This window comes from Poecile atricapillus, chromosome 1 (assembly GCF_030490865.1).
Source record: "Poecile atricapillus isolate bPoeAtr1 chromosome 1, bPoeAtr1.hap1, whole genome shotgun sequence".
NCBI lineage: Eukaryota > Metazoa > Chordata > Aves > Passeriformes > Paridae > Poecile > Poecile atricapillus.
Genome location: NC_081249.1, coordinates 161,211,076 through 161,238,549, shown reverse-complemented (window position 1 = coordinate 161,238,549; position 27,474 = coordinate 161,211,076). Strand labels below are relative to the sequence as shown.

General features: G+C 37.7%; 1 protein-coding gene across 1 annotated transcript in view; it reads right to left on the bottom strand.

The window, feature by feature from the left end:
• Positions 1–27,474, bottom strand: part of TSHR (thyroid stimulating hormone receptor) — a 46,252-nt gene that overhangs the window by 2,796 nt on the left and 15,982 nt on the right. Inside the window, exons 4-8 of the mRNA XM_058829954.1 lie at positions 21,153–21,227; positions 19,931–20,005; positions 17,120–17,197; positions 16,041–16,109; positions 9,587–9,664 (exon numbers count right to left, since the gene is read on the bottom strand). Coding sequence (XP_058685937.1) covers positions 9,587–9,664; positions 16,041–16,109; positions 17,120–17,197; positions 19,931–20,005; positions 21,153–21,227 — 375 coding nt within the window. The remainder of the gene's footprint in view (positions 1–9,586; positions 9,665–16,040; positions 16,110–17,119; positions 17,198–19,930; positions 20,006–21,152; positions 21,228–27,474) is intronic.

Here is a 27,474-nt window from a genome sequence, read left to right as displayed (position 1 = left end):
CTTCACTGCCCTTTAAAGCTCTTGTCTTTAATGTCCTATAGCACAGAATATGAATTATAAAGAAATGTCATGACTTTTAAAATTACACCTTTAAAGCCAACCAGATACAAATGCATATGCAACCACACAGTTTTAAAAATAATTTAAAGAAATCATATCTTCCATTGGAAGAGTTATATTCCCTTAGACTTCTTTAGATTCATTTTAACCTATTGGCACACTTTAATGGAAAGCATTGCAATTCCTAAAAAGAATATTCTCTATATACCAAAATTAAAATCATCTTAGTTCATCCTGAATCTCTCAGAAAACTGAATATTATGTTTGTTGCTTTCTACTTGTTTGCTGAGGTGGACCTGTGAGAGAGATGATGCACAGCTAATGGGGAGATGGCTTTCCTTTCAGACTGCCAGGTGAATGTCACCTGGTCCTGCTGGTGCTTTCTACTCAGTTTTTGCTTTGTCCCAAAATCACTCGTAGTAACAATTGAAGTTAAGATGTTTTTAGAGTTACAGTCTGTGAAGAAGTAAACCTGTAAAAAGGGTTCTAGGGTAGGCATTGTTTGAGCAGTGTTTTATCATGAACACCCTCATAATAAGTAAATCTGGTTTTTTTTCTACAGTTTCTTATCCTTCTAAAAGTCTTGTTCACTGTCTGGTTTCTTGCACCCAAGAGGAAATTAGAACTAATTTTATGCTTTAAACAACTTTTAAATGTCTACAACATTGGGGTTTGCTCTGGGCTTGTTTTTTTTTTTCCTCTTTCAGTTTGCTTTTAAATTTAGTTAGAAAAATACTGCTCCTTTTGGTAGGACTTTTTCACTTCTAAAAGCTCCCTTGCTATTTTATGTTCTTCAATATGTCACAACTAATTGATTTCAACTACATGAAATTCTTGTTTATTCTTCTAGAGTCCTTTTTGATAGGTGTTTCTACCAACAGCCTGAATTGGCTCTTAGAAGAGTTGGAATATTGCCTGCTATCATTTTACCTTGTAAAGAATCACAGAGTAGTTGAGTTTCCAGATCATCCTGTTTGACCTCCTTGATCAAAACAGGGTCACCTGGAGCAGGTTGCTCTGAGCTGCTCCCATTGACTTCTCAGCATCTCCAGGTCAGGAGACTCCACAGCCTCTTTAGCAATGTGTTGTGGAATTTGACCACTCTCACAACAAAGAAATTTTTTCAGATGTGTGACGAGGTCCCCTCTCAGTAATTTCTTCTCAAGGCTTAACAGGCCCAGCTCCCTCCGCCTTTCCTTCTGAGAGAGATGCTCCAGTCTCTTGATCATCTTCGTTGCCCTCCCCTGGACCCGCTCCAGGAGCTCCATGTCTCTCTTGGATTGAGAAGCCCAGAACTGGACACAGCACTCCAGCTGTGGCCTCACTAGGGCTGAGCAGAGGGGCAGGATCACCTCACATGACCTGCTGGCCAGGCTCTTCCAAGTGTCCCTCAGGATCCCATTGGCCTTCTTGGGCCCAAGGCCACACAGTTGGCTCACAGACAGCTTGTTGTCCACCCCAGGTCCGTCTCCAGAGAACTGCTTTCCACTAGATTGGCCCTCAGCCTGTACCAGTTCCTGTGGTTGTTCCTCCCTAGGTGCAGGACCCTGCATTTGCCTTTGTTGAATTACAGACAGTTCTTCTCTGGCTATCTCTGTGACCTGTTGAGGTCCTTCTGAAGGGCTGCACAGCACTCTGGAGTATTGGCCACTCCTCCGAGCTTTGTGTTATCGATATAATTACTGAGGAGGCATCTGCCTCTTGATTGAAGTCACTCTGCAATTTCATGGTCACTGTAGCCATGCCTGCACCCAACCTTCACATCTCCAACAAGGCCTTCCATGTTTCTTAGCAGAATGTCAATCAGCACAGCATTCCTTGTGGGGTCCTCTGCTGCCTGTGACAGGAAGTTGTCACCAGTGCTTTCTCGGAATCTCCTAGACTGTTTATGCTTTGCTGTGCTGCTTTTATTGATTGTGTCAATATCCCAGAGAGGGTGCAAAGGAATGCTCCACAGTCCTGTCTTGTGGTTATATCTTTGCTATATTTACTGGAGTTGGCCCCTCTTAAGTCTGCCTTTACTCCTTGGGTAGTTACTATAGCTCTCCCCTTTCCACACCTTAATGTCTGTTGAGCCTGGCTATGTCCCCATTCCCCTACTAATGTAGTTCAAAACTCCCATAACAAGCCCTGTTAATTACTTTTCTCCCTTTGAGACATTTTATAGAATTCTTCTGCAGCAAAACATCCTGGTAAAATAGATCTTGGGATAGATCTTAGCAAGACAAAGCTGGTCTTTCAGAAACTTCATGAGTCTCCACCAAGTCCTCATGGTGGTGGCAGCTATCTGCAGATAGGTTAAATGCTCTGTGATGACAGATACTAAGACTCTTTGAAAGGGAAATTACAACTCACAAACACTTGAGAGTTCTTTGAAGATGTACTGGCACAAACTTACGGAGAAAAATGATCCTGTTTGTGCAACAAATCAGGAATTCTGACAAGCCTCATCAAAGTCAGATATCGAGGACTGTTGAGGTAACTAATCTGTTATGTGACGTGGGGAATGTCTTTCCTGGATTAATTGAAAAATGAAAGGGTGGGTAAAAGCCTGAGAACAGATGACAACATTTCATGCTAGAGGAAGAATGGAAAGTTAATTGGTATCTGAATATGCAGGTCATTGCAGCAGGGCCCACGGAGGAGAGGCTCTCACTGGTACTGCTGAAACACTCATAAACAGTCTGGGAAAGAAGTTAGAGCTGCAACAAAGCTTGTTTCTGGCACAAAGTAATACAAGGTAGTGAAAGCTAAACCTGATTGTCCTAAGAAGCAGAAGGCTCCTGCAATAGTATATGACTGAACAGAAAAATAATATGCTTCAAAATTAATGAATGTAAAGTACATTTAGGAAAAAGCAATTTTAACTTTACATGGATGATAATGTGGTTTACTTTATCTAGCACTTTGGAAAGTTCTTGGAGTCCTCTGCAAGTGTCAGGTCAGTACTTTCAGTAATGTTGAAGGGAAATAGAATGCTAAGAATTCTTGAGAAATAAATATAAAATAGCAGAAAAACTTCACTTTGTAAATCTAGTATGACTGTAACTTAAATATCTGCTGTTCTAAAAATATATGCAGTTATAATAAGGGCATGGAAAGCGGCAGCCAGGATGTTAAAAGTATCAAGTTGTTTATATAATAAGTAATAAGGTACAAAAAAAGGACTTTTGGGAAAAGCATCTGGAAGCAGCAGTAGTAAACTATGATGCCATGCAGATCGTAAAGAAGGTGATTAGTAGTGATTATGCACTCTTGTGAGATGAGTTTTGGAACACTTAAGAATATGAGGCAAGAGACTTAAAAATAAGGGAAGGCATAATTTTTCACCCAGCTGCATCATTGTGAAAATTGGTGCTGTGGTTCATCATGTAGGCCAAAAAGCTAAGTAACAAGAAGGACAATATACCTTTCTGGTTTGGTTTTATTCCCAGTTGTATAACATTCCCATCAGAAATGTCTGGGCCAGCAAGAACACCGTGGAGAACAAGGGCTTGTGCTTTGGAAACAGCTGCTGAGAGGAGCTTCTCTGGATGTACAGGGAATGGAGCTGCAGCTCCTGGAGAGCTTCAAACAGAAGGGGGTAGCAGCCCAGGGCTCCAGTAGTGGAAACAATTTCCCAGGGAGCAGAGCTGAATATGCAGAGTCTGTGGCTACTCAAGAGTTTTACCAAGTGATGTTATAAAGTGTGAAAGAAACATCTGTTCAGTGAAAAGAAAAGGCTTGGAAGAATTAGTATTAAGACTTTAATTTCTGTTCTGTCTTACCAAATCGTGGGAATTCTTTTATGTATGTGCCTATAGGTGTATATTTAAGTAGACAAGTTTTGTAGGATTTGTTTTCAAACACTCAGTTTTATACCGGGGAGCCTGGGGAAAAGTTACAGGAAAGATGCCCTGAAGTTCTTGTTGATTTAGGATTGTGGTGCAGAGCTGTCAATAGATGCTTTGTCCCATCCATGGGCCATATTAAACACAAGGGCTCAGAAGTTTGGAAGTTTCCAAAGTCCCAGCTTGGGAAGTCCCTAAATTGCTGGTATGTGGTTTCTGCCAGCAAGAAGTACTGTGACTTCTCTGTACCACTGCTATTGCAAACCAAAAAGCTTTCTGGGAGTCTGGTGGTAATTTGTCTCCCAATGGAAGATAATTTCTTAGTTACCTAGGCCCACACTTCGTTGTGTGTGCATCAGCTGGCCAAGAGGAAAGTGTGGGATTCTTAGAGATTTTTTTACCTTAAAAATCTAATTTTGATGATTATCTAATCATGTTCACTATCTACTTCAAGCAACATAGCAGCTGTCTTCAAACTAGTTTGTAAAGTTTTACAAATAATTATTAATCCTCAGAGCCATGTGAATCCAAGTAGTTGGAGTTGTCAAAACTCCTGCATTCATATAGAAGACACACTTCCCTGAATGGTTTCTTTGTGTGCCAGTGTATAGAATCATAGAATCATTAAGGTTGGAAAAAACCTTTAAGATCAGCAGTCCAACCATCAGTCTAGCACCCACCATATTCACTGTGTCCACAAGTTCCATACCCACTCTTTTTTTTTTGAATACTTTCAGGGACCATGACTCCATGACTTTACTGAGCAGCCTGTTTCTAATGCTTTGCAAGCCTTTCTGTGAATTTTTTCCCCCTAATATCCAATCTAAACCTCCCCTGGCACAACTGGAGGCAATTTCCTCGTCTTCTTGCTTCTTACCAAGCCCTGATGAGCCAAGTATGGTCAGTCCCGATCAGTCAAGGATGATCAGTCCTGATTTCGGTCTGCTGAGAAAAATGGGAACTGACTGAAGTTATGTCTGTCTCATTAACATCTAATATTGATAACTAAGATGATGTTTAAACACAGCAGTGCTTAAATTGCACAGAAGAGTGTCTTGCTTGCACTGCTAAGCTATAGCTTGTACCCTTAAGGAAACACAAGAGAATGGGCAAGAGATGGATTTGTCAAGAGGATCTGTCTTAAACTGAAGTGACTATAAAAGAGGCTAGGCAGGAAACTGATAAAATGAATGATAACAAGTCACAAGGACTGGATGGTTTTCACCAGAAAAGTTCTGAAACAGCTGAAGGAGGAAGTAGTTGAATTGATAAAAGAGTCATGGAACCTTCAGCTTTGCTCTCCTCAAGAAAGGCAGCAAACAAGCCACCACCAAATATGATATACCTGGGGAAAGTCACCATGTATGGGGCTTTTGTAAAAAAAGTTCTGCCTTGCAAACTTCTCTGAGTGTTGTGCTGATAATCTGCTCAGTCTCCTGGGACTTCTACAAGGCCTTTGACAAATGCCCACAAGGCTGAGACAGAAACCAGACAGACACACTCTTTTGGAAGGTGTCAAATGCTCAGGATTTTGGAAAAGGCTAGCAACAGTCACAGCTAGCCTAGAGCCAGACCAGACTTCAGCTTTTAAATAACCATGGTCTAGAGCCCACTCAGGTACTGGAAGTGTTGTGTAGAGTTCTACACTGTGAGGCAGAACAGCAACCAAAGTGCTCTCAACCAATCTCAACATTTTGGCTTGGTAGCAGTTTTGTTTGGTCCTCACATATTTTCTTATAAATCTTAGGTGATGTTTCTAGGCTGTTGCTTATCCCAGCTGAAATTTACACATTATATTGAATATTAAAGAGACATTGGAGAGGTTCAGATAAATGTGGGAATAAAACATATTTCATGAATTCAGAGATGTTTTCTGAACCAATTGTATATTACAGAAGTGTTATTCAGTTGCTCAGAGTTTTTTTTTCTTTTTTCCTGGGTTATTGTATTTCAGTCTAATTCTTTGTTGGTTTTATGAAGTCAGTATTTCAGAATTAGATCTAAGTGATAAAAGCTTTTGTCAATAATCCTTTTCATTACTGGAAACATGCAGTTGTAGTATGAAACCCAGTAATAGCAATAATTCAAAAGACAGGTAATTAAGAAAATGAGATTGAATATGTCATAGTACAACTGAGAATTTTTACTTAATACATATAAATTTCTGAGTACTGGAACAAATAAAGCATAAAATATATAACAGATGGGCTTAAACTGCAGATACTATTTTAACTCTACTAAAAGATTTTTGAATCTAAAAATTAGCATTGTTTGATTAGCAAAATACAGAGCGCTCCTCTTGCTCAAAAGCTTGCTTTTGTCCTGTGGGAGAAACCATTCCTTGATTGGGAAATGATGCTTTAAAGAGCAATTCTGCATTCTACAGATAATTAACTACTCACATGTATCTTGTGTGATTGTAACATTTTGAATTTGGACTGTGTGCTTTATAAAAGCTAATTGAATAATGATCCTGATTGTATTTTTGTTGTACTCTCTTGAACTTTTGCTCTGGGCAACAGCTCTTGTCACATTTAGTAAATCAGGTCCACCGAGTTGCTGAATCCTTGCCAAAGTTTCGAGGTGAAGAGCAATATACTGTCATCATACTATTAAAAGTAATTTTCTAAAGGGAGCAATCTGTGTATACATCCACATACATCTGAGTACACAACAGTGACAAAGGAACTGACATCTGACATCTGTTTTCCTCTATTCAGTGATCACAGTCCCTGCTTCCTCCTCTGTTGTAAACTGCAAATTTGAAAAAAATAAAAAATTACATAGCTTTTCAATTCTTACTTAAGTATGTTTAATTAGGTGGTCTGAGAGCATGGCCAAACTCATACAACATACATATAGTCAGGCACAATTATTTGTAGTTAAATCTTTCTCATTGTGTTTCTTTAAAGCCAGAATGGAATGTTACCCCATTAGGGTGGATCCATGGTCTGTATTTCAGCCTTTAGGTTGCTGTTGCAATCTTGATAAGAAAAAAAAGCACTCTCTGTAGGGCACATGTTCTGACTACCATGAATTCTCATCTCACTTGAACATTGAGATGAGTGAGCACATAGGGAACTCTAGACAGTAATTTCTGCCAGCTTGGTAGGGAGGCAAGACAGAATTTCTCTAATTTAGAGTTCCATAAATTTATTTTTGTTGTTGTTTTGTTTTTTTGTGCATACTGCTGTCACTATAAGCAATGTCATTCATTGTCCTAGAGAAAAAGCAATATTCTCACAATCATTTTCCATGATTAGTTAATTTTCAAGATGAAACAGTTTGGATGTAACATTTTATTTTGAGGAAGGTCGGATGGTCAGCTAACAACACCAAGGTACAAATTACTTAACAAAGTATTCCTTATAACAAGCTAAGTTGTTTACCCTGCCCAAGGGAATACGGAAGGGCTGTATTGGTCAGATTTCTCAGTGTTACACGAGTTAACAAATCTGCAGTCTCTCTGTAAATCACTCACTGGTCATGATAGTATAGTGGGGGTGTATACTAAGGCACCAAGTGCAAGGACATTTTTGTCTCCTGCAGGAGATGTTAATGGTCATTGACACAACACAATCACAAATACTTGGTTTTTCACTCAGTTTTCATTTTTTTACTTCAGCCCTCTTAAGGTAATGAATATGTGGGAGTTTCAGAAACTCTTTTGTTCCTGTTAAAATAATTCTAGTTCCCGAAGGTGAGTTAAGAGATCTGTCCAGGTGGAAGGATTCCACTTTAAATTGTTGCTCATCTTCTGGCAAACCTTTTCTACGTCACACATGCAGAATAATTCCTGGTTATCTGTGGGTAACACAAGCCCCTAAGCCATTTAATTGCATTAAAATAAAATTAAAAGCTAATAACTTGAATTGTTAATTCTGTACTGGTTTTGGTTGGTATAGAATTAAATTTTTTCACAGTAGCTAGAAGGGGGCCATGCTTTCGATTTGGGAGTGAAAATAGTGTTGATAATACAGGGATGTTTTAGCTATCCCTGGGCAGCACGTGCACAAACACAAGGCATTTTTTGTTTCTCACACCATTTGACCAGCAAGGAGATTAAGGGTGCACAAGAATTTGGGAGAGGATAGCCAGAACAGCTGACCCCAGCTGACTAAGAGATATTCTAGACTCTATCAAATCATGCTCAGCAGTAAAGACTGGGTGGCAGTAAAGACTGGGTGGATGTTTGCCAGGACTGCCATTGCCACGGGACTGGCTGGGAATCAACGGGCTGGTGGGCAAATTTTTTTTGTTACATCACTTATTGTTCTTGGGTTTAGTTTTTTTTTCTTCCCCCTCTGTTGGTTTGTTGTTTTTTTTTTTCAACATCCTTTTATTAATTATTAAGCTGACATTATTTAAACCCATGATTTTTCTCATTTTTACCCTTTCAATTCTTTCTTTCATCCCATTGGGTGCAGGGGCAAATATTCAGCTGTGTGGAGCTGAGGTGCAGGCTAGTGTTAAACTGTGACACCATCCTAGGAGCTTTATCTTAGGACTTGCACATCAAAGTATCATGATATGAAATACTCTGGCTTTTTTAATCCACTGTTGATTTACTGTGCTTACATGTCACTCCTGGCCTTCTGCCTTTCAGAAGCAATACCTCTGTTTTTAATGACACTATAGTAAGTACCACATCTCCCTTTAGTTAGAAGAACTGCTAGGACTCTTATGAGCCATGAAGGTGTATCATTCTAAGAGGAGATAGATAGCTGGCTGTTTAGTCTGCAAGTATTAAACATGTCCTGAGATCAAGGATCAATGGTTGTAGCTGGGATAACACAATAGTTATGGAAGACTAGAAAAAAATCAGGTAATTTGAGATATCTAACTTGAAAATAGGGTAAAAAGGAAGTTCTGTACAGTTAGATATTCACATCCTAGGAAAGCATCTCTAGCCCCTAAACTAAGAGGTTTTGTGTAGCTGACACGTCTCCAAGCTAGCCTTTGCACAGGAAGCTTACCTGGCTCTTACAGCATACAATTAACTACCCACAACCTTTTGCAGCATATGAGTTATCCACCTGTCCAGCATAACAACAACACTGATGCTTTAAATACCCACAATAAGAAAGTGTCAACAATCTGATTCTGCAAGCTCTCACCTGCTGGAGCCAGACTGATTTTCTGGAGTTGAAAAGATTTTGAAAGAAAAATAATGACTTCTGCACCTTTTGTTATTGCAGGTAGCTGCTAGGATTCCTTCCAAGAAAAATACGGTTATTCTGCTCTGAATAAGCTGTTTTCCTGAAGAGCAGAAAGTAAAACTTGTTCTTACATGGACTAAACTCTGCTGGCATCATCTGGTTTTGCAATGGAGGAAGAAATTCCCCTTTTCAGTATTTCAGTTCTCCTTGTGATCACAACATTACACACTAGACAATTTGAGTCAGGGAATATGATTCTTCTGGAAGTTCTTCTTTAAAGTTTTATTTTCATTCTGTATTATGATTCCTAATTTTAGTGAAAAGTTCTTTGGAGGATTGTAGAATCAGACTGGAAGCCAAATAACATGAGTAAAAAGAAGAGCATCAGAGATAACTATTTTTCTGTCTAAAATTATTTTTTTCTCTCTTTTAATATCCTTTACATGTGTGGTACAAGAGTTTTTTTGTAGTAAAGAAATTGTAAACTAAAGCAGTATTCTTTTTAAAGCTTTCTTTACTGGATTTTCACCTACTTACAGCAGAGTTGGTCCACTGTGCACTCCTAGAAATGCATCATCATTGATGATTTTGAGGTATTTGTTCTTGTGCAGATAGCTGCAGAAACAAACAAAATACAGTGATTTGGAGGTAGTTATCCATAGGTTATCAAAGATCTGGAGTTTAATTGCCTACACAGATGTACAAAAGCAATATGTATAAAGGCCATCCATTCTCAACCACATATTGAAGCATAATCAGTTACTTTATTTTCTGTGTACCCAAGAAACAAAATACAGGTTTGTGGGGTTTTTTGTTGTTGTTTTTTTTGAAAAGCAATTAAATTCCTCAACAAATACTTTGTTTTGCTAATTTCTTTATTATCTTTGTTCCAAATTTTTGCTCTCACTGTCATACACAGTAAAAGGGCACATGCATATACACTGTATCTTCAAGTACATATGTGTGAGGATGAGGTGAAATAGTTTTGTTCTCTTTCATCAGAATGGAGTATGGGGAATTACATGATGGAATACATCATGAACAAACAGGAAAAAAATTTCCTCTATGTTGTGAGTTCAATAAAATTTTTAAATGCTTTAGGATCTCCATAGTCAAGTGGAGGTTTCTATATATAGGCCAAAAGTTAAGACTGAAGTTTTGTTGTGAGAAGAGCAAGGAAAGAATAGGATATTTGGTACCCCATTATAAATATTTACAAGCTAGCTTGTGATATAGCTAGGAAGATAAAAAGTGCAATAGGAAGGTGGTCACAATAGATGTCAGAGGGTGGCTTTGAAGTTCACAGAGTCACAGAACATTCTGAGTTGGAAGGGACCCACAAAGATCATCAAAATCCAACTCCTGGCCCTGCAAAGAACAGCCCCAAGAGTCACACCATGTGTCTGAGAGTGCTGTCTTAACATTTCTGGAACTCTGTCAGGCTTGGTGCTGTGACAAGTTCCCTGGGGTGCCTGTTCCAGTGCCAGACACCCTCTGGGTGAAGTACATCTTTCTAATATCCAACCTAAACCTCCCCTGACACAACTTCAGGCCATTCCCTCAGGTCCTGTCACTGGGTACCACAGAGAAGAGATTGGTGTCTTTCTCTTGCCCGCAGGAGGAAGTTGTACCTACAGTGGATCTCCCCTCAGTCTCCTCCAGGCTGAATAGACCCAAGTGACCTCAGCTGCTCCTCATGCATCCCCTCAAGGCCCTTCAACATCCAGCCCTCTTTTGGACATTCTCTAATAAGTTTAATATCTTATATTGTGACCAAAACTGCTTCACAGTGAGGCCACACCAGTGCAGTGCAGAGCAGGACAATCCCTTCACTTGCCCAGCTGGCAAGCCACAGTGCGGAAAAAATTAAGTAAAGATTCTAATCCTGTCCTGGTTAAAGTCATTGGCAAATTTTTCATAACATTCACTGGCTATAAGCTTATATCGATCACCATAGTGAGAAATGAGAAGTACATGCACTATCTGGGTTGCACAACAGAAAGTCTTAGGGAGCCAAATAATACTTCAGGCATGTTATTCATTGGACATTACTCATGCCTTAAGCCTAGTTTCTTACAGAGGAAAATAGTTTACATCATCTTCTCAGCTGTTGTTGTTTGAAATAAGCTTTAATTCTTTATAAATATATGGCATCTAGCATCACCTGATGTTTGTGTTTTCTGATAACTGATTTTCATATCCTGTAAATGACACACTATTGTTGTGAACATTTCCTTTTGTGTGCAAATTTCCTTATGACTTTTTTCTGCAAAATGAATACAAAAATTAAAACCAGAGCAACAGTTAAGAATTAATCCAAGATTTCAACATCTAGGTTGTAGTGCTGAAGGACACAAAAACCTGCTTAAGCTAATAAAACCTGTCTGCTTTAACTGTAACTAGACACTATTATACAACCAGTTAATTGCTTGTCCAATTTTGAAATATTTTCCCCTGATGTTTGAGTGACTAATAAACCTGATATATAATAGCTGATATGCCTGATAAAAAAATCTTCAAAGTTACAAATAGAAACAGCTAGAGGCTTTGGGAAGTACAGAACCATGTGTTACTAAGGAGGGGCTGCGGTGTTAGCTGCCAGATTTCACATCAGTGAGTCAGACCCATCAGAATGTACAATTTCCTGATGCTAATTGGTTTCAGTTGTTTAAGCCCTTTTATTTTCATAGGTACTGCTTTTAAATGGAAGGAATAAGGCTTTGGTAAAACTAATTTGACAAAGAAAGCTTATGCAGAGTCAGTTCCTTCTGAAAGAGCCATTAATCCTGTTGTTACTGATAGCTAAATGACACAGAATGTCATTTAAATTCCCTGCAGAAGAGAAAACCGCAACAGTGGTATCAACATGTCTAAACAAATATTAGAAGTTTTAAAAATCACATAGTCGATGTATAATATCTAGCCTCAGTGAGGACACTAGAATAATAGTAATTTTTGAGATCTGGTGGATGGCAATCAGATATACATGAATACCACAGTGCAAACTGCAGGAAATCTGTAGTAGTAAATATGGACTCTGGAGTAGCAGATGCTGATGTTTTTGTAGTGCTGTAAGTAAATGAAGGCCCTTTTATTCATGTTTTTCAATCCAATCAGAGCAGTAAATCACTTATACTTTTGTCTAACAGTCTCTACGGAGTCAGGGTCCAGGATAAGTGGGAAGAATATTGCATTAAGCGTCAACTGCACCAGAAAACACCATGATTGCAGGATTCCGAGCAGGACCTTCTGAGGGCACGAAACACTAACAGGACATTTCAAGTGTTATGTAAAACATATCCATCCAGCTGGATTATGAAATGAAGGTTAAAGAAAGGGAGAACAAGCCAAAAAGATGCATTGGTAAGTGAGCAGTACTAAAAATTCATCATAACAATTTTTTCACACAATTGTTTATCTTAACTCTGAGCTATGCCAAGCATTATAAGTGAACCCTGAAAGTGTATACTAAAGTAAATACATTCTTTTGGAGTTTATTTTTGTGATTAGATTTTGAGATCACACACTTTCCACTTCAGTAATTTAGATAGTTCTGTGAAAGCTCATCAGAAATACATTTTGCCATTCACTGAAAATATCTTTTAAAAAACTCTTCTTTCCTCACCAGTTACCTTACAGAAATAAACACTGGTGCAGCAGCACTACTTTGCAGTTTATGGACTTTAATGATGGGTTAAGATGAAGGATTCAAGTGTCAGATGAATGCTTTTCAGTAAAAGTGTCATTCAGCCCTTAGTTCCTGGTTCCTACTTCCCTGCTGTTATGAAACTTACACAGCAATACTGTGGTTTGCTGTTAAACACCGATCCTTGTTGGATTACAAGATCAACTAGGTAGTGCTATTATTCAGTATGATAATGGAAACCCTTTATCCATGGTTTTTCACCTATACCTGCATTAATTTTTTTGGCCCCCTTTGATTACGTAGGCATTTTAATACTGCAAGGGTGGTAGAAAGGCATAATGCATAGTAGAAGAAAGCCCCCAAGATTCCCAAAATGTCTTCTGATACATGGATGGAACATGAAGTCTTTGAATAATTTGCCAAAAATTTATTATTGTTTTTGATTATTTTGCTTAGTTACTTATTTTTGTCCTTGAGATAATCATTCAAAACACATTCAAATTTCCCTCACCTTTTTTCTGTTAGTTTATTTTTGCTTCTCTTTTTGTTAAATTCAAATGCTCTTGGATCAGACCCAGAGAAAAACAGGTATTTCCTTGACTATACAGTGGTAGATAAACAGGAGTTCAAATCAGAAATGTCAGAATAGAGAAAATGAAATACTTGCCTCTTACATTAACTTAATGCTACTCTAGAAACAGCAAATCTCCAAGCTTGCACTTAGCAAAATTATACTTTATCCTGTCATATGGTAACCAAACTACTTCAGAAAATTAGTTTAGATATTTCAGTGTAGTTTATCAAACAGATAAAGGCTTTACCACTCATGTTCAGCTCCTTAGTTTGCCTTGTACATCTAGAGTAGTGCTCTCCTCCACATAAATGTCATATGGTTTAATTAGGAGAAAAGTGTTTGTTGTAATAAACCATTTTTTCTGCTGGTAGATAAACCCATGAACATAAATCTAGTTTTAGTTATTGTGTTGGTTGGTTGGTTGGTTGGTTGTTTTTTCTTTTTAAATTTCATTGACTAGTGCATCATAGCCAGTCTCTGGTAGGATTCATTTAGGATCATAAATCACAGAACATGAGTTGGAAGGGACCCATAAGCCTCACAGGATCCAACTCTCTAGCCCCTGTAGGATGACAAAAAACAAAGTCATGACTATGGCCATCATCCAGACACAGTTTGAACTCTGAAAGTATTGGTGCTGTGGCCCCTCCCCTGGGGAGCCTGTTCCATGACTGACTGCCCTCTTGGTGAAGGACCTTCATCTAATGTCCAACTGAACTTCCCGTGATGCAGGTTCCTTCTGCTCTCCTGTGTCCTATTGCTGGTCACCAGGGAGAGATCAGCACGTGCCCCTCCACTGCCCCCCTTGAGGAAGCTGTGGGCTGCCACAAGATCATCCCCTCATGCTCCCCTTCTCCAGGCTGAACAAGCCAAGTTACCACAGCCACAAGCAAGACCACAGCCACCAAGTCATAGGTCTTGCCCTCAAGGCCTTTCAACATCTAGACTGCTCTCCTTTGGACACACTTAAGGGTTTGATATCCTGCTCATATTGGGACAGCCAAAACTTCCCCCAGCACTTGAGCTGAGGCTGTCCCAGTGCAGAGCAGCAGAGGACAATCCCTCCCTTGCCCAGCTGGCCATGCTGTGCCTGATACACCCCAGGACACGGCTGGCACTCCTGTGTGTGTTGGCACGCTCCAAGTGTGCTCAACTTGCCATCAACCAGGACACCAAGATCTACTGTGGGGCTGCTCTCCAGCCTCCCACTTTGTATGTATAACCAGGATTACACCATGCCAGATGGAGAATCCAGCAATTGTTCTTGTTAAATTTAATATAGATGGTGATTGCCTGGCTCTCAAGTCTGTCCAGGTCTCTCTGTAAAGCCCTCTACTCTTGGCCTTAAAAAATACTTACATTATCTCTAAAGGATACTAATTACTTTTTTTTTTTTCCTAAAAATAAGCAAACAGTATCAACAGAGACTAGTATGTGCTGTCTGCTTCTCTACTTCCCAGTTCAATAAAGCAGATGTTTAGGAATCCATATCTTCTAAAACTAGATTTTCATTTGATTATTTAATAATAATGAGCATTCCAAAGATGACAGAAGTAATAGCACCTGCGTAGTGCATACCTGCATATGAGAGAAACATTTTTAAAAAATTGCTACAAAATAGTATCCAACCTGTGTTTTGTCATAATGTAAGAAATGGAAGAGCCAACACAGTTCATATATTGGATAAGGCTTGGAAAGTTTCTGAGTATTGCTGCATGCCACTTAGAGGGATTCAGTCAAGGCACTGGCTTTATTTTGCCATATTTTACATCTTGTGATTTCTGTGGGCACTAGTACAAACACTGTGTCATCATGGAAAACTTCCTTTTTCATGTGAAAGTTTAAAGTAACTGAACTAGTGTGAATGAAATCAGATCTATTCCAGATCTTTGGTTTAACTCAGACCTTTCAGACTTCAAGACGTCTAGCTAGCTGCTAAGCTAAAATAGGCAGTTTGGAAAGATTAGGACCATGTGAAGGATGCTCTTATAGAATTTTTATAGAATTTAAGCCTAATTTAAAATAAAGTACTAAAAATAATTATATCTATCTTCATGTCTCTCTAGTTAATTTAAGAGCCTACAATGAAGAAATCCCTTTACTCATGACAGTGACAGACTCTTTGGTCAAGCCTCTGTAGGACAAGAGTAAGCTTTGCCAATGTGAATGGAGTCACTAGAATTGAGATTTATTCTCTCTTAATGATTGAGGCAGATGGTTTTGGGTATGATGCAAAAATGATATTCACTCACTAAATATTATTTTTTCAGAAAATACAATAAGAAGTTGCAGGGAAATATGAAATGGTTGATTCACGCTTTTGAGATGTGCATCTCATTTCCAGTGTAAGTGGCTGGTTCCTCTGAGTTGCTACCAGCATCTTACACCACTCTCTTTTTTGCAAGAGACACCTGCAAAAGTACTGCTACCATTATCAGTGCTATACTTACTAAAATAAACACTCTGGTTAAAAAAAAAAAGCATAATTATCTTCCAAATTGTCTTATAAAAGTTTTACTGTAGCTTCAAACCAGAACAAAACTCACGGTGGAATTACTGGTCATGATTTTATTTCTGAACTATAAGTATACGTACTAAATGAAAGCACACTGCAAAAGACATTAAGCAATGATATTGTTATTGCTGGCTGAAATTAACATCCTCTCTTTGCTCCTCAAAAGTAATTAAAATAAGATACCTTTTTCAGAACTCAAGTAAACAGAAAAGCTTGGGTTTTTTCTTCTGAAAGAAGAGAATTACCTGCTACTTACATAGCATCCAGATTTGTCCCATTAAAAGCATGGCCTTGAATACGGGTAAAACCATTATTGTAGAGTTTACTGCAAGCAAAAAAGAAATTACATCAGTGTATTTTGGGCTGCTTCAATACATGAATACCTAACATCTTATGCATCATTTTTCTTTGCAACAGCACATTTATGTTGTTGGGTTATGGTTATGGTTGGATTAATTTTAATCTCTTGAAGAAGCAGTAGTTACTGTGCAAGGTCAAACAAATGCCAGAAGTGTTCTTGAGTGCACCTCATCGAGGATACCACGTGACAGGCATGCAATCTTCTACCTCTTCTTACAGCAATGATAGACTAAACCACTTTGCTATAATTTTCCCACACTTAAATAAAAGCAAGGAAACAAAATTCTGCTGGGACTGATTAAGGAAGGCTAAAGGAAGTAACAACTAGCTAAAAAGGTCTGATTCTACTATCAGGCATGCCTTATATTTTTAGAATTAAATTTTTTACTCCCTTAGAGCAAAATAACTTTTTTCTAGAATTTCTTTAGAATTCATCTGTTCGCATTCTAATGCTCTTCCTCCCAGTTCAGGTCATAACTCATTACAGTAATTTCACTCCCATCAGCCTTCTTTTTTGTGGCTCACATTGACTGACTTGCATAACTGAACTTTATTTAACAATTTTCTTTCAAATATGACTCTTCTGATGTTTGCCATCCATTAGTTTCCGTGGTATGTACCACTCAGGGAGCAAAAAAAGTTAGACACGGTTATAACCCTGCTGTAGCTTTAAAGGGGGAGAACTTGGCAGACTTTCTCCTTTGATTTTTTTTTCAAATATAACCATTCACTGGCACTAGGGTCATAGGAAAACAAAACCACTTCAGTCAAGCCAGTTTAAAGAAAAGAGCAGGACTGATTGAAATAGCTGTCAAAGTACAGAATTTATGCAAACTAGAATATACATTCTGTCTGTGGTCTTTCTCCATTGCAAACTACTAGAGAGTAAGATGGGAATAATTTTATTTTTAAATATTTTGCTATATGCATTACCAGAGAGGTAATTGCCTTGTGACTTAAACTGGAAGAACTTACAGGGTGAGAGATTCATTACAAAGCCCATGGAAAGCATTTGCAGGCACTGAAGTCATATAAGGATTGTCTGCAATTTCACTGAAAAGAGACAAAACATCACAATCAAGCATCTGCCCAACAGAGCGTCTGGAGAACAGCTTTGTTATTAATTGTTCTCTGCCTTGATAATAAATAGAAGTTTAAGACATAATTATTTAAATAAATTATTTTTAATGTATTTTAATATTAATAGATTATAAAATAAATAACATTGCCATATTTATTATATTATAAATTTTAATTTATTTATTTGAATAAATAACTTTAAAATAATAACCCATTTAGTTATATCTAAGGCCAGAAGATACATGTAGAAGGAAGAATTGAGCATATTCCAGCATCCAGGAAGACAGCTGGTGAGGTAAATGGGTTTTGTAGCTCTGGTGAGGTGTGCCAGCCTGTGTGATTATAGGCTAATTGCACAGACAGGTCCCTGGTCTCATGAACCAGAGAATTAGCAGAGTGAATTAGCATTAGCTGTGGTGTCAGTTGAACAGCCCAAGTGGCTTTAGAGCTGAAATTTTGCTCTCTAAATTCAGATATTAGATAATACCTTATTCAGGACAGAGACGTTTTACTTTACAGAAGTGCATCTAGCACATCTCTTTCACTAGTAAGTGAAATAACTTCCTGATTCTTCCCACCTCTTGTCCAAAGGAGTATTTCACTACTCATTTCTTAAATACTTACTTTTACTTCTACTCTGCAATCTTAGTAAGTACAATGTATCTTCAGACCAAAATTCTGTTGTAACAAAAGGGAGAAAGGAAAACTAAAGAGATTTACTATTACTAAACTGGAGAAAGGAGAGAGGAAAAATCTGGGAGAAGCAAAGGGCAGAGCAAAGTCTTTGACTGCCCTTTTTCTGATTTTTCCTGAATAACATTATAGACCAGAAATTAAAATATTGTGCAAAGTTTTCTTTTTCTTCAGCTTGTGGATTAGGTATGGCCTAATAAGGCCCACACATAAAGTCCATGGGCTGAGAAGTCCTAACAATTACCCAGATGCCAGAAATAACTTCATTCCTTTTCTGTGCTCCATTTGTGTATATATATGTGCTAACACTGAGCAGTACTATAACCATTTTCATTCTAAGTAATTTTCACTGATAGGTGGTTTCCACCACAAGTTATTTGGGTTTGACATTTTGCAGATCGGTTCATTTTTTCTAAGTAAATGTTTACTTTTAAGTTGCTTGACCTCAAAGGCAAATAGTGATATAATGAGTGGATTTCTCTCAGCTATACCTTATTCAATATTTAGAAACCTATTATTTTTCAAGAGCATTTTTTTTCTTGATGGAAGAAACATAAAGTCTTTCACTGAATAGCAATATTTAGAAATATATAGAATATATTCACATTTCATAGAACTATCTTCCTTGAAAGTACAGGTCTATTCTTTAAAAACTCTGTGCAGCATATAAAACCTATATTTATTTTTTGTTATTTATCACTATCAAAAAAAAAATCAAGGCAGAAGTAAAACAATATTTGGCTTTCTGCCACTTAGAAAGGCACTGAGTTAGTTGGATGTAAAAACACAGATGGTTGTATAAACTGCTTTGTTTCATCTAGCCTGTTCAATTCCTGGTCCTCTCTACTATGTATAAGTCGATCTAGCAGAGTTTTCAATCTAAGCTGAAGCCCTTCTGGTCTTTTGAGAAGCTCCCTAATAGCTTTTAAGATGTAGTTACATCTCACTCAGAGCTCTGACTGACATAGGTTTCAATATGGGGGGCCTACAGCCAAGGTGAATGTGTGTTAGAACAAAGCTTATCTCTGATCTCAGAAGATCCCTGGAAGGGAAGATGTCATTGCTTCCTACAGGTCTACACTTCTTAGCAGAACAAGCAGCATTTATCTATTGCTCTGAGGTTCATCTTGCCAGGAGCAGACCATGAATGCAGTGGGAATGGACACTTCCTGACCAAAAACACAGCACTGAAACAACTCCTGATCATCTATCACATCTTTGCAAATCACCTTCTAACATAACACTTCTCATTTTTAATTGCCTTTTGCATAGCCCATCCAGCATTCAAGCCTCTTCCAGCTGAAAACTGCTACAATATAAGATTTCTAACTCCTCTCTGGGACCAAGAAGTGGCCTTGTGTCAGCCTGCAAGTCTTTATCTGAGTTACTTCTCCTCCTCCTCAGCTTGATTACAGTACAAAATTCTAACTTAGATTAACACAGGTGAATGTTGCCTGTGCTTCTAAAATGCCAAGAAACTCCTGCTTATTTTAGAGCTCAAAGCAGAACTCTTTGTTTCTGAAATATCTTCAAGGATAATAGTGGGAGACCTCCTTGTCTCCATTAACATTCCCATTCTCTTTCTTCAAGAAATTGTCCTGCAGTTTGCTTCACCATCCCAGCACAAATTTGTTAGAATTTTGGTAGATGACTTGATGTTAGTGGAATGTATGCCAGCTCAGGTCCTGTGTGTCACACTATTCTGACTTCATGTTAATTCAGGGATTGCAGAGACATTGCAAAACTAAGAACAAAATAAAAACAAAGGGCCTGTAGAAGTTGTGTATCATGAATGTGCTCTGTGTCCATGTCTCTAATTCATGTCAAAAGTATAGTGCTAGGTGATGTGGCATTTTCTAAATTTGGTGCTAATGATCACTGAAATATTGCTTAAGGAAAACTGCTTTGTCAGACTTAAATGATATTTTTCTCAAAACCAGAAACCTTCATTATACGTTTTCATGTGGTCTGAGGATGGCAATATTCTAACCAGCTGTGAGGAGAGATACTTACAGCAAAAAATTCACATCAAATGAATAGATTTTGTTAAGGGCTGGAAATACTTTGAGTCCAGTATTAAAAATACCACTGCAAGAAAGTAGAAACAGAAAGATTTACTACATCACTGAACAACAATGAACAATGTATTTAAAGTTCAACAGGGCAGGATGGTTATTGCATCCTCTCTATTTCAGTCAATTCATTTATAATCAAGTGTCCAAAACAGAAGGATGCAAGAACAATATAAAAAATTAAAAATACCAGACTAATGATAAATTACAGAATCTAAAAAATGAGAACACAGACTAATAAGACAGCCAGGGAGATCTGCAGAGGGAAGCATCTTGTGAGGTTAATAGGAAGAAAATAATTAAAACTCTGGTTTATTTTAACTTAAGAAATTAAGGCTGCTTAATAGTTAATAGTCTGAATCCCCGAAGCCTCTGTCTTTCATTGAGACTAAGAGCTGTTCATATAGCTCTAAAAAAGGAAACTGTCTTAAAATGTGAAATGCTTAAAACCCCTTCTTTATGAACTCCTGTAGAGTGAAAATAATTGTAGTTCTCATTTTTTAAAACTATTCTCCTGAAATGAATTTTTTTTTTTTTTATTGCTTTCACATCTATAGGAAAAACCTGGACAAATATTTCCTCCTTGCCACTGCCCCCACCACACACACACATACAGAGGCCTTTCTTTCAAATATTACTCAAAATCACAGAAGTTTCATTGGAAAATCATGGGAAATTTTCAGAATTTCTTACTGCCATAGAAGTCATATGAAATCAGGCGTCTATGGGCTTTTCACATTTTGCTAACAGGTATGCTTTAAACCCCTCTGTAATTGTCTAGTAAATACTAATGATATGTATATATCTGTTGTGTCCCTTCTTCCCACTATTTCCTACAAAAACAGAGTAAGACAGCACTTATCATAAGAAAAGAGCTAGCGGTGGAATTTTGCCAAGGAAGGAATATTAGTGTATTCTAGATATTTAATGGATGAGAGAAATGGGAAAACTATGGATGAATTCGTGAAGATATTTTCCTTTCTCACAAAAGTAGTAGGAGTTCCAACCCCTACCCTTGCTGGCTTTCTGTCATTAGAATAAAGCAACAGAGGAAAACACAGCAATCAGTTCCAAAATCAATTGCAAACTAACACAACTGCTGTAATGTAAACAGTCATCTCTGAGATTTAAGTATCAGTTTGTTACAGGTTCTAAATACTTACAGGTATTTCAAAAGTGGGAGGTTCTTAAAGGCATCTGGATCTATGTAATCCAAGTTTCTAAGATTTCGAATTTCACTGTAAAAAGGGAGGAATATTGATAATTAATATTTAATGACTTATCACAACAGAAATCAGCAATGTTAAAACGAAATTTCAGGGATCTAATTCCTGCAGCAAGATTTTTGTACTGGCCAGCACTAGCTCAAGACCAGAGCAATGTTACAATGATGCAATCATTCATGGGGACTGGCCTGTTGAAGCAAGGGGGTAAGAAGAAATTCTCAGTATTGAGGTAGATTCAGCAACCTACCAATTTTCATCTTTTATTAAAAAAGCTCTCCCCCATCACGTGCAATTTTAATTTCTTGGACTCTTTACTGTTTCCAGAAGGATATGGATGGTTTTGCAGGTTTGCTTCTATTTCTTTACCTTAAATCAGCTCTGGACACTGGTCTCATAACACTGCTGAAACAGCTCTCAGCCTTTCTTAAAATAGAGACGATATAGAAAGAAAGGTGCCAGGCTTCCTCCTCATGCTAGCAGTGGAGCAATGGGTCTGAAGAAAACACTTCTAGCTTCTTATACAGAGAAATTTGATAAAGATGACAGTTTTTGATGGCATGGTGGTGCAGGTTATGTGGGTATGTTCCAGCCTTAAGTTAGTCAAAGTGCTGCTACTGGACAGAGACAAAATGAGCAGAAACCAGTAGTATTTCACTTACCATGGCCTTACTGTGCCAAGTAACTTATATAAGAATCAGAAAACTGGGATTTAAGACTACCTCTGCCTCTAGAATTGTTTTAGTAGATTGTTTCAATAAAATCAACCCAGATAAGTTGTCTAAGAAATGGAAGTAGGAAAAGACACAGTTGATAAATCCCTATGTAGACACTGGTACAAAGACTTCAACCTCTCCCTATATTGTTGTACTGACAAAACAGTTCTGCTTCACCTTTCAAGTCATCAGGTTTCACTCTGTTTGCTAAAACACTGCAGGGAAATGAGGATTTACCTTTTACTTGCATGTTAAACTGATGTAATTAATTGCTTTAGTACTGCTACTGTAGTGCTGCATTCAACTATTCTTCACATCTGTTAGCTACTTTGAACAGTAGTTGTATTTCTGTATTTAAAAGAAATCCTCTCAGTGTCAGTTTCTTGCTTCTCTCCAATAATTTTATTAGTTATGTAGCTATCACATTCCCAGCAGTGGAATTTGCTTCATAAAAATTAACTAACATGTTTTTTCCATCACTGACTGTTTTCAAAATGTTGGACTTGTGAGCTTCCTGGCCTGATACTCCTCTGTGAACCAAGCATATTCCAGGGAAAGAGTCTTCAGTTGAGCCTTTAGCCTGGAAATGGATAGTGCATTGGAGTATCAAAGAATCATCAGGGCTTTTTTTGTTGCTATTCATAGCATTCTGCGTAAATTGTTTGGATGAGGGTACTGGAAATAAGAATTCAAAATCAGCAGATGGTACTAAAATGAAAAGAACAAAATAATGTAATATACAATTTTGATTTATTAAGTAATTGGGCCATAAGAGGACATTTGCTGATTAAAAAAGGCAAATGAAAAACTAATTAATCTGGGAATAAAATATTTTAAACAGACAGATGAGATGGTACAGTAATGAGAGAAAATCTTAAATAATGTGAGTGAGGGAATCAATATGATTCAACTAAACATTGGGAAAAGGTTTATATCCCTGCTGTTCAATTTTCTTGAACTGGTAATGTTTGGATTAAAAAAGAAGTATGTTTTAATATATACTGTATTTATACTTGTATTTCATCCTACACTTTGTATTACAGAGGTATCTTAAAGCCCAAAAGGAAGAAAAGGGCCATTGTGAAGCAGACAGCCAGGCTTAGAAGTGTCTAGTCAAAACAGATGAGAGAAGTATAAAAATAAAAGGTGATTTAACAAAAGTGATTGCTATGCTTAAGAAAAAATGAGGATGGGAATCCAATTTTTCCTACTTCTAGTCCAGTCAAATGCCTCCTGCATTTGACTGGCCTGAATATGTGGTCTCTCATTTTATCTGGGTGAAAAAGAGAAAGATCTTGTGTGCTGTGGATAAATGTAGGTAACACCAAAATGACCATTACACAAAGCTGAAGCGCAAAGAGTAGATTTATTCCATCATCTTTCTGGCTGGAGAATTAAAATAAAACAAGTAGAGACATAGACTGCTAGGCTCGTATTAGCACGGGCAAAACACAGTGAGGCCTGAGTCCTGCCTTACATATCAAAGAGGGGCTGGAATATCTGCAAACCTTTACCAGGCTGTGTTTTACAATCTCCTCACTTCTTATCTCCTTTTCCTGCTTATAAAGAGGCCCCAGACCTATAAGAAGAATGTTTTTAATCTTCCAAAATTTTGTGTTATCTTGTGAGAAAATTTCACTTCTTTAGTAGACAAAAACCAACCAAAACCAAAAACAAACAACAAACAAACAGCAAAGAACAAATGAAAACAATTCTAATCAAATTTTTTTTATCTCTTCTTCTCTTTTCTAATCCTTTCCTCCCCACAGATCTTCAGATTCATTTCCATTCATGAACTGTGCTGCTGCCCTTGTTTTAAATACTCAAACATCCTTAGTCTTAGAGTACTGGAAGGAATTCCTCCCTAAAATCACAGATTTGAAGGATATCTATTGCTCCATTGATATTGGAGCCTATGAAGTTAAGCCCGTAAGGAGGAAAGATATTTGAATAGTTCTGATCTCATCAATTAACAGGACAAACTGCATTTCACAATTTCTTTTACAGTAATCAGTCATGAGTAATACACTCAAAGATGCATAAATGTTATATGATCCTAATTTTCAAACTGCAATCAAAAGACTGCTGTAGTGTAAAGATTAATCCCAAAAGGTCCATAAATATAGAAGAGCAAGTTGATTATCAGTAAATTCATTAATCAGGGTTTGAACTTTTGTCATTTATCTTCTATGAGTTAGTGAGTTGACAATACTGAAACTTGTGAACTTAAAAAGTTACAGTTCTTTGAAAAGCTGCCTAAAATACAGATAATGCCAAAGAATATACTTAAAATGCCTAATAAGCTAGTTCCCAGATACCTAATCATCTATGAGAGCTGATTCTAAATTGCTTTGGAAGTGCAACTTTGACACACTCTACAAATAGAAGGATCATGGCATACAGCAGTGTTACAATTCTGAGTCCTTCTGGGCATTAAGTGCTTTTAAGATACAAGAAAACCTGAGACAGTTAGTAGGCATTTTTGTTGACCATTGATGCAAAAATGCAAAAGGTGTACTGGACAAACATTTCACTTTGCAGTCCTAACTAAAATTACTTAGAGATGCTCATTAAAAAAAAAAAAAAAAAAAAAAAAAAAATGCTGCTACTTACCCACAAGCTAAGATAATTATTTGTGGAGTATTTACAAAAGTATTCAGAGTTGCTTTACAAACTCTACTCTATTCTTGGAAGTACAGAAACCGTTTGAAATTTTAGTTCTGGCACTCAGACTAGGAATTAAAAATGTACTAGGTTCACAATCACCACCTGACTGTCCAAGAACATCAATTCACTTTTCCTTTTTAATGAAAATACACAAAAATTTTATCACATCCAGAATGGATGTGCAGAGAAAGTCACTTGATGTTATAAAGATATGTGTCAAGACTTACAAATAACTATGAACTTATATTTAGTTGCAAAGCTATAAGTACTTTCAAATCTGAGTGAATCTAAAAATGAAACTAATAGTAAGAACTATTCAAATATTAGTATAATTAATTAATTGAGACATATGTTTTCCAGCTAACTTTTCAGAAAGGTTAAGATGCTATTTAGAATCCTATCTGAATTTGGTAACATTAAAAGAAGCACAAACATTTATATATTTAAGTGGAATCTCAATTTCATTTCCCAGACATGTTTTGCATACCTGCCTTGCATTATTGATACATTCTTGAGTCTGTTTAAGCCCAGAATTCAGAAATTGCAAATCTGGCTTTAGAGTACCAATATAACCACATTAGGCTGAGATACCTACAGAGACGAAGGCTATTCAGGTCAGCAATTGCGAAATGTTTTGAATAACCTTGGCACCCCCACCTTTCTACCTTCTGGGACTTAGTTTGTCTGTAGCTACCTTAGCTTCTCTCCCTTGTACATCTACTTCCATGTTTTATTCTCCCCCTGCAGCCAAACCCTCCATGTTATTTCATCTGCGTGCACCTTTTTTAAGCCTTTGCACCCCTGGCACCAGAAAATCGGCTTAGCTCCCAACAACCTACTCCCTACTTCCAGACTGCAGACCTTAACGAGATTTTTTTGCACAGCACTTATCCCAGCTCTGAAATTCACTGCAGGTACACAGCATTCCTCCACAAATCTCTTCAGTCTTCCTCTCCTGTTGCTTGTCTCTTCTTCCTGCAGTGCTGTACCCCATGGCCTGGCACCACAAGCTGTCCAAGATCAGTGCAGCCCTGGCCCAGAGGATGGTGGGGCTGCCCTGGCCCTTGGCTCCATCTCCCTGCAGAGCTGGAGAGTGCTCCCCCACCAGCTCTCCAAATGACATCACATATATGAGGAGAAGCCACTTGAACCATAACCTTTGGCCTTGTTCCCAAACGCTGAGAGGGCTTTTTATGTGGTTGTGTAAGAGGAGAATGCTTTACGAGTTAGAAGAGAGTAGGGAGAGACCAGGGGAGGTGAGCCAAGACACAGAGAAAGAAGGGAAAGAAAGAATGAATTTTTCTGAGGTTCTGTTTGCAGGAATGTTTCCCTGAGAAACAGAGACCTAATTACAACAGGTTTTTATTTAGTGTAATGTTACCAAGCTTCAGCCCTACTAGTAAGGCAACTACACAGAGATACTGACTGCTAATCAGACCCTTTCACAATTACATTTACAAAAAATACATACTTATGTAATTGTATGAGACAACCAGTTCTGAATTCGTAAACAGACATACTTAAAAAAGGTTAATACAAAAAGAGGAAACAAGAAACTATTGGGAGACCAATTTAACAGAACTGGGGAGGAAAAAAAAAACCCAGCAAAAGTTTGTTCCTTATTTACATCTTCATAGAGTGGAAATTTTACCATTAATTACCAGAAAAATGAGATGGGGCTCATTAAAATACAGCAGGTGATCAGTATCCTTAGTTTTCAAAAGTTGCTCTGTACTTGAAAGGCATGGATGAATAAAAATATGAGCTATGCTTTAAGAGCTGAGGAACAGAAAGGAATAGAAAGTCAGGACAGAGGCACAGGAACCAAATAAGGACTGAGAAAATGGGCTGCTGAAGATCAAGGCTGAAGTGCACTAACAAGCTTGGCAGACAGATTATGATGAACACAGGATGCCTATTCACATAACACTTGGCTTAAAGCAAAGCATTAGTTCCTACCTTCCACAAACACTGAATTTTCTCTTAAGAAGTTCTTATGTCTAAAAACAAATGTTTTGAGAATGAAACTGTGTGTATAAGTTTCAGTTAGGGTAAAAAGATTATTTACATAAAGCTGCACTTCATGAAAATCCAAAGAAAAACAAGCTGTAAAAATAAAACTCTGTGAAATGACTTTTCAAAACTGTTAGAGTAATCTCAACCTCCTTTAAAATACTTTGTGATAATCTTAACCTAGTATTATTTTAGCAATAATACTTTAAAAATACTATGTAAATAGAGAACATTAAATTAATGCATAGCACAAAATACAAATATCCCTGTATAATCCAGTTGTTTGGAAAGTAAATCAAACTCAACAGTGATAATAGTTACCACAGATATAGTTAAAACAATCCATAAAAATGATCAAATCTATAAACTGCTTTCTTTCACAGCTTATGTGCAACTGTCTAACTTGCCAGATGCCTGGATATTCCCTGATTAAATCATACACTTACATGCCTTACTTCCAAGGCATTTTATAAACCCTGGTAAGGTTTTATAAGGGTAAAGCCCTTCTGAGTGTGTGAAGGTGGCCCTTCTTTGCGGGCTAACTGCAAAAGCCCGGGGTTTTCCTATAACTTTTGTGAACAGAGTTCTGATGTCTTGTCCTGAGTAGTATTTTTGGCTCTTGTGCAGAAAAAAAACCAAAAATATATCCTGTATGTCTGTGTACAGTTTCTCTTTTTGTAGTGCTTTGCAAGAAGTTTAAGGGGTCCCGCATTAGCATACCCCTGTAGAGTGGAGCAGGAAACATTCTCTCCATGCCCTCCCCAGAGCCTGTGCCAGAGGTGACATGAGAGTAGGTGCCTGTGAACTCTGCTACACCTGCAGAGACCTGTAGCTTCCCAGCCATGGACAACACATCCAGGCCTGGG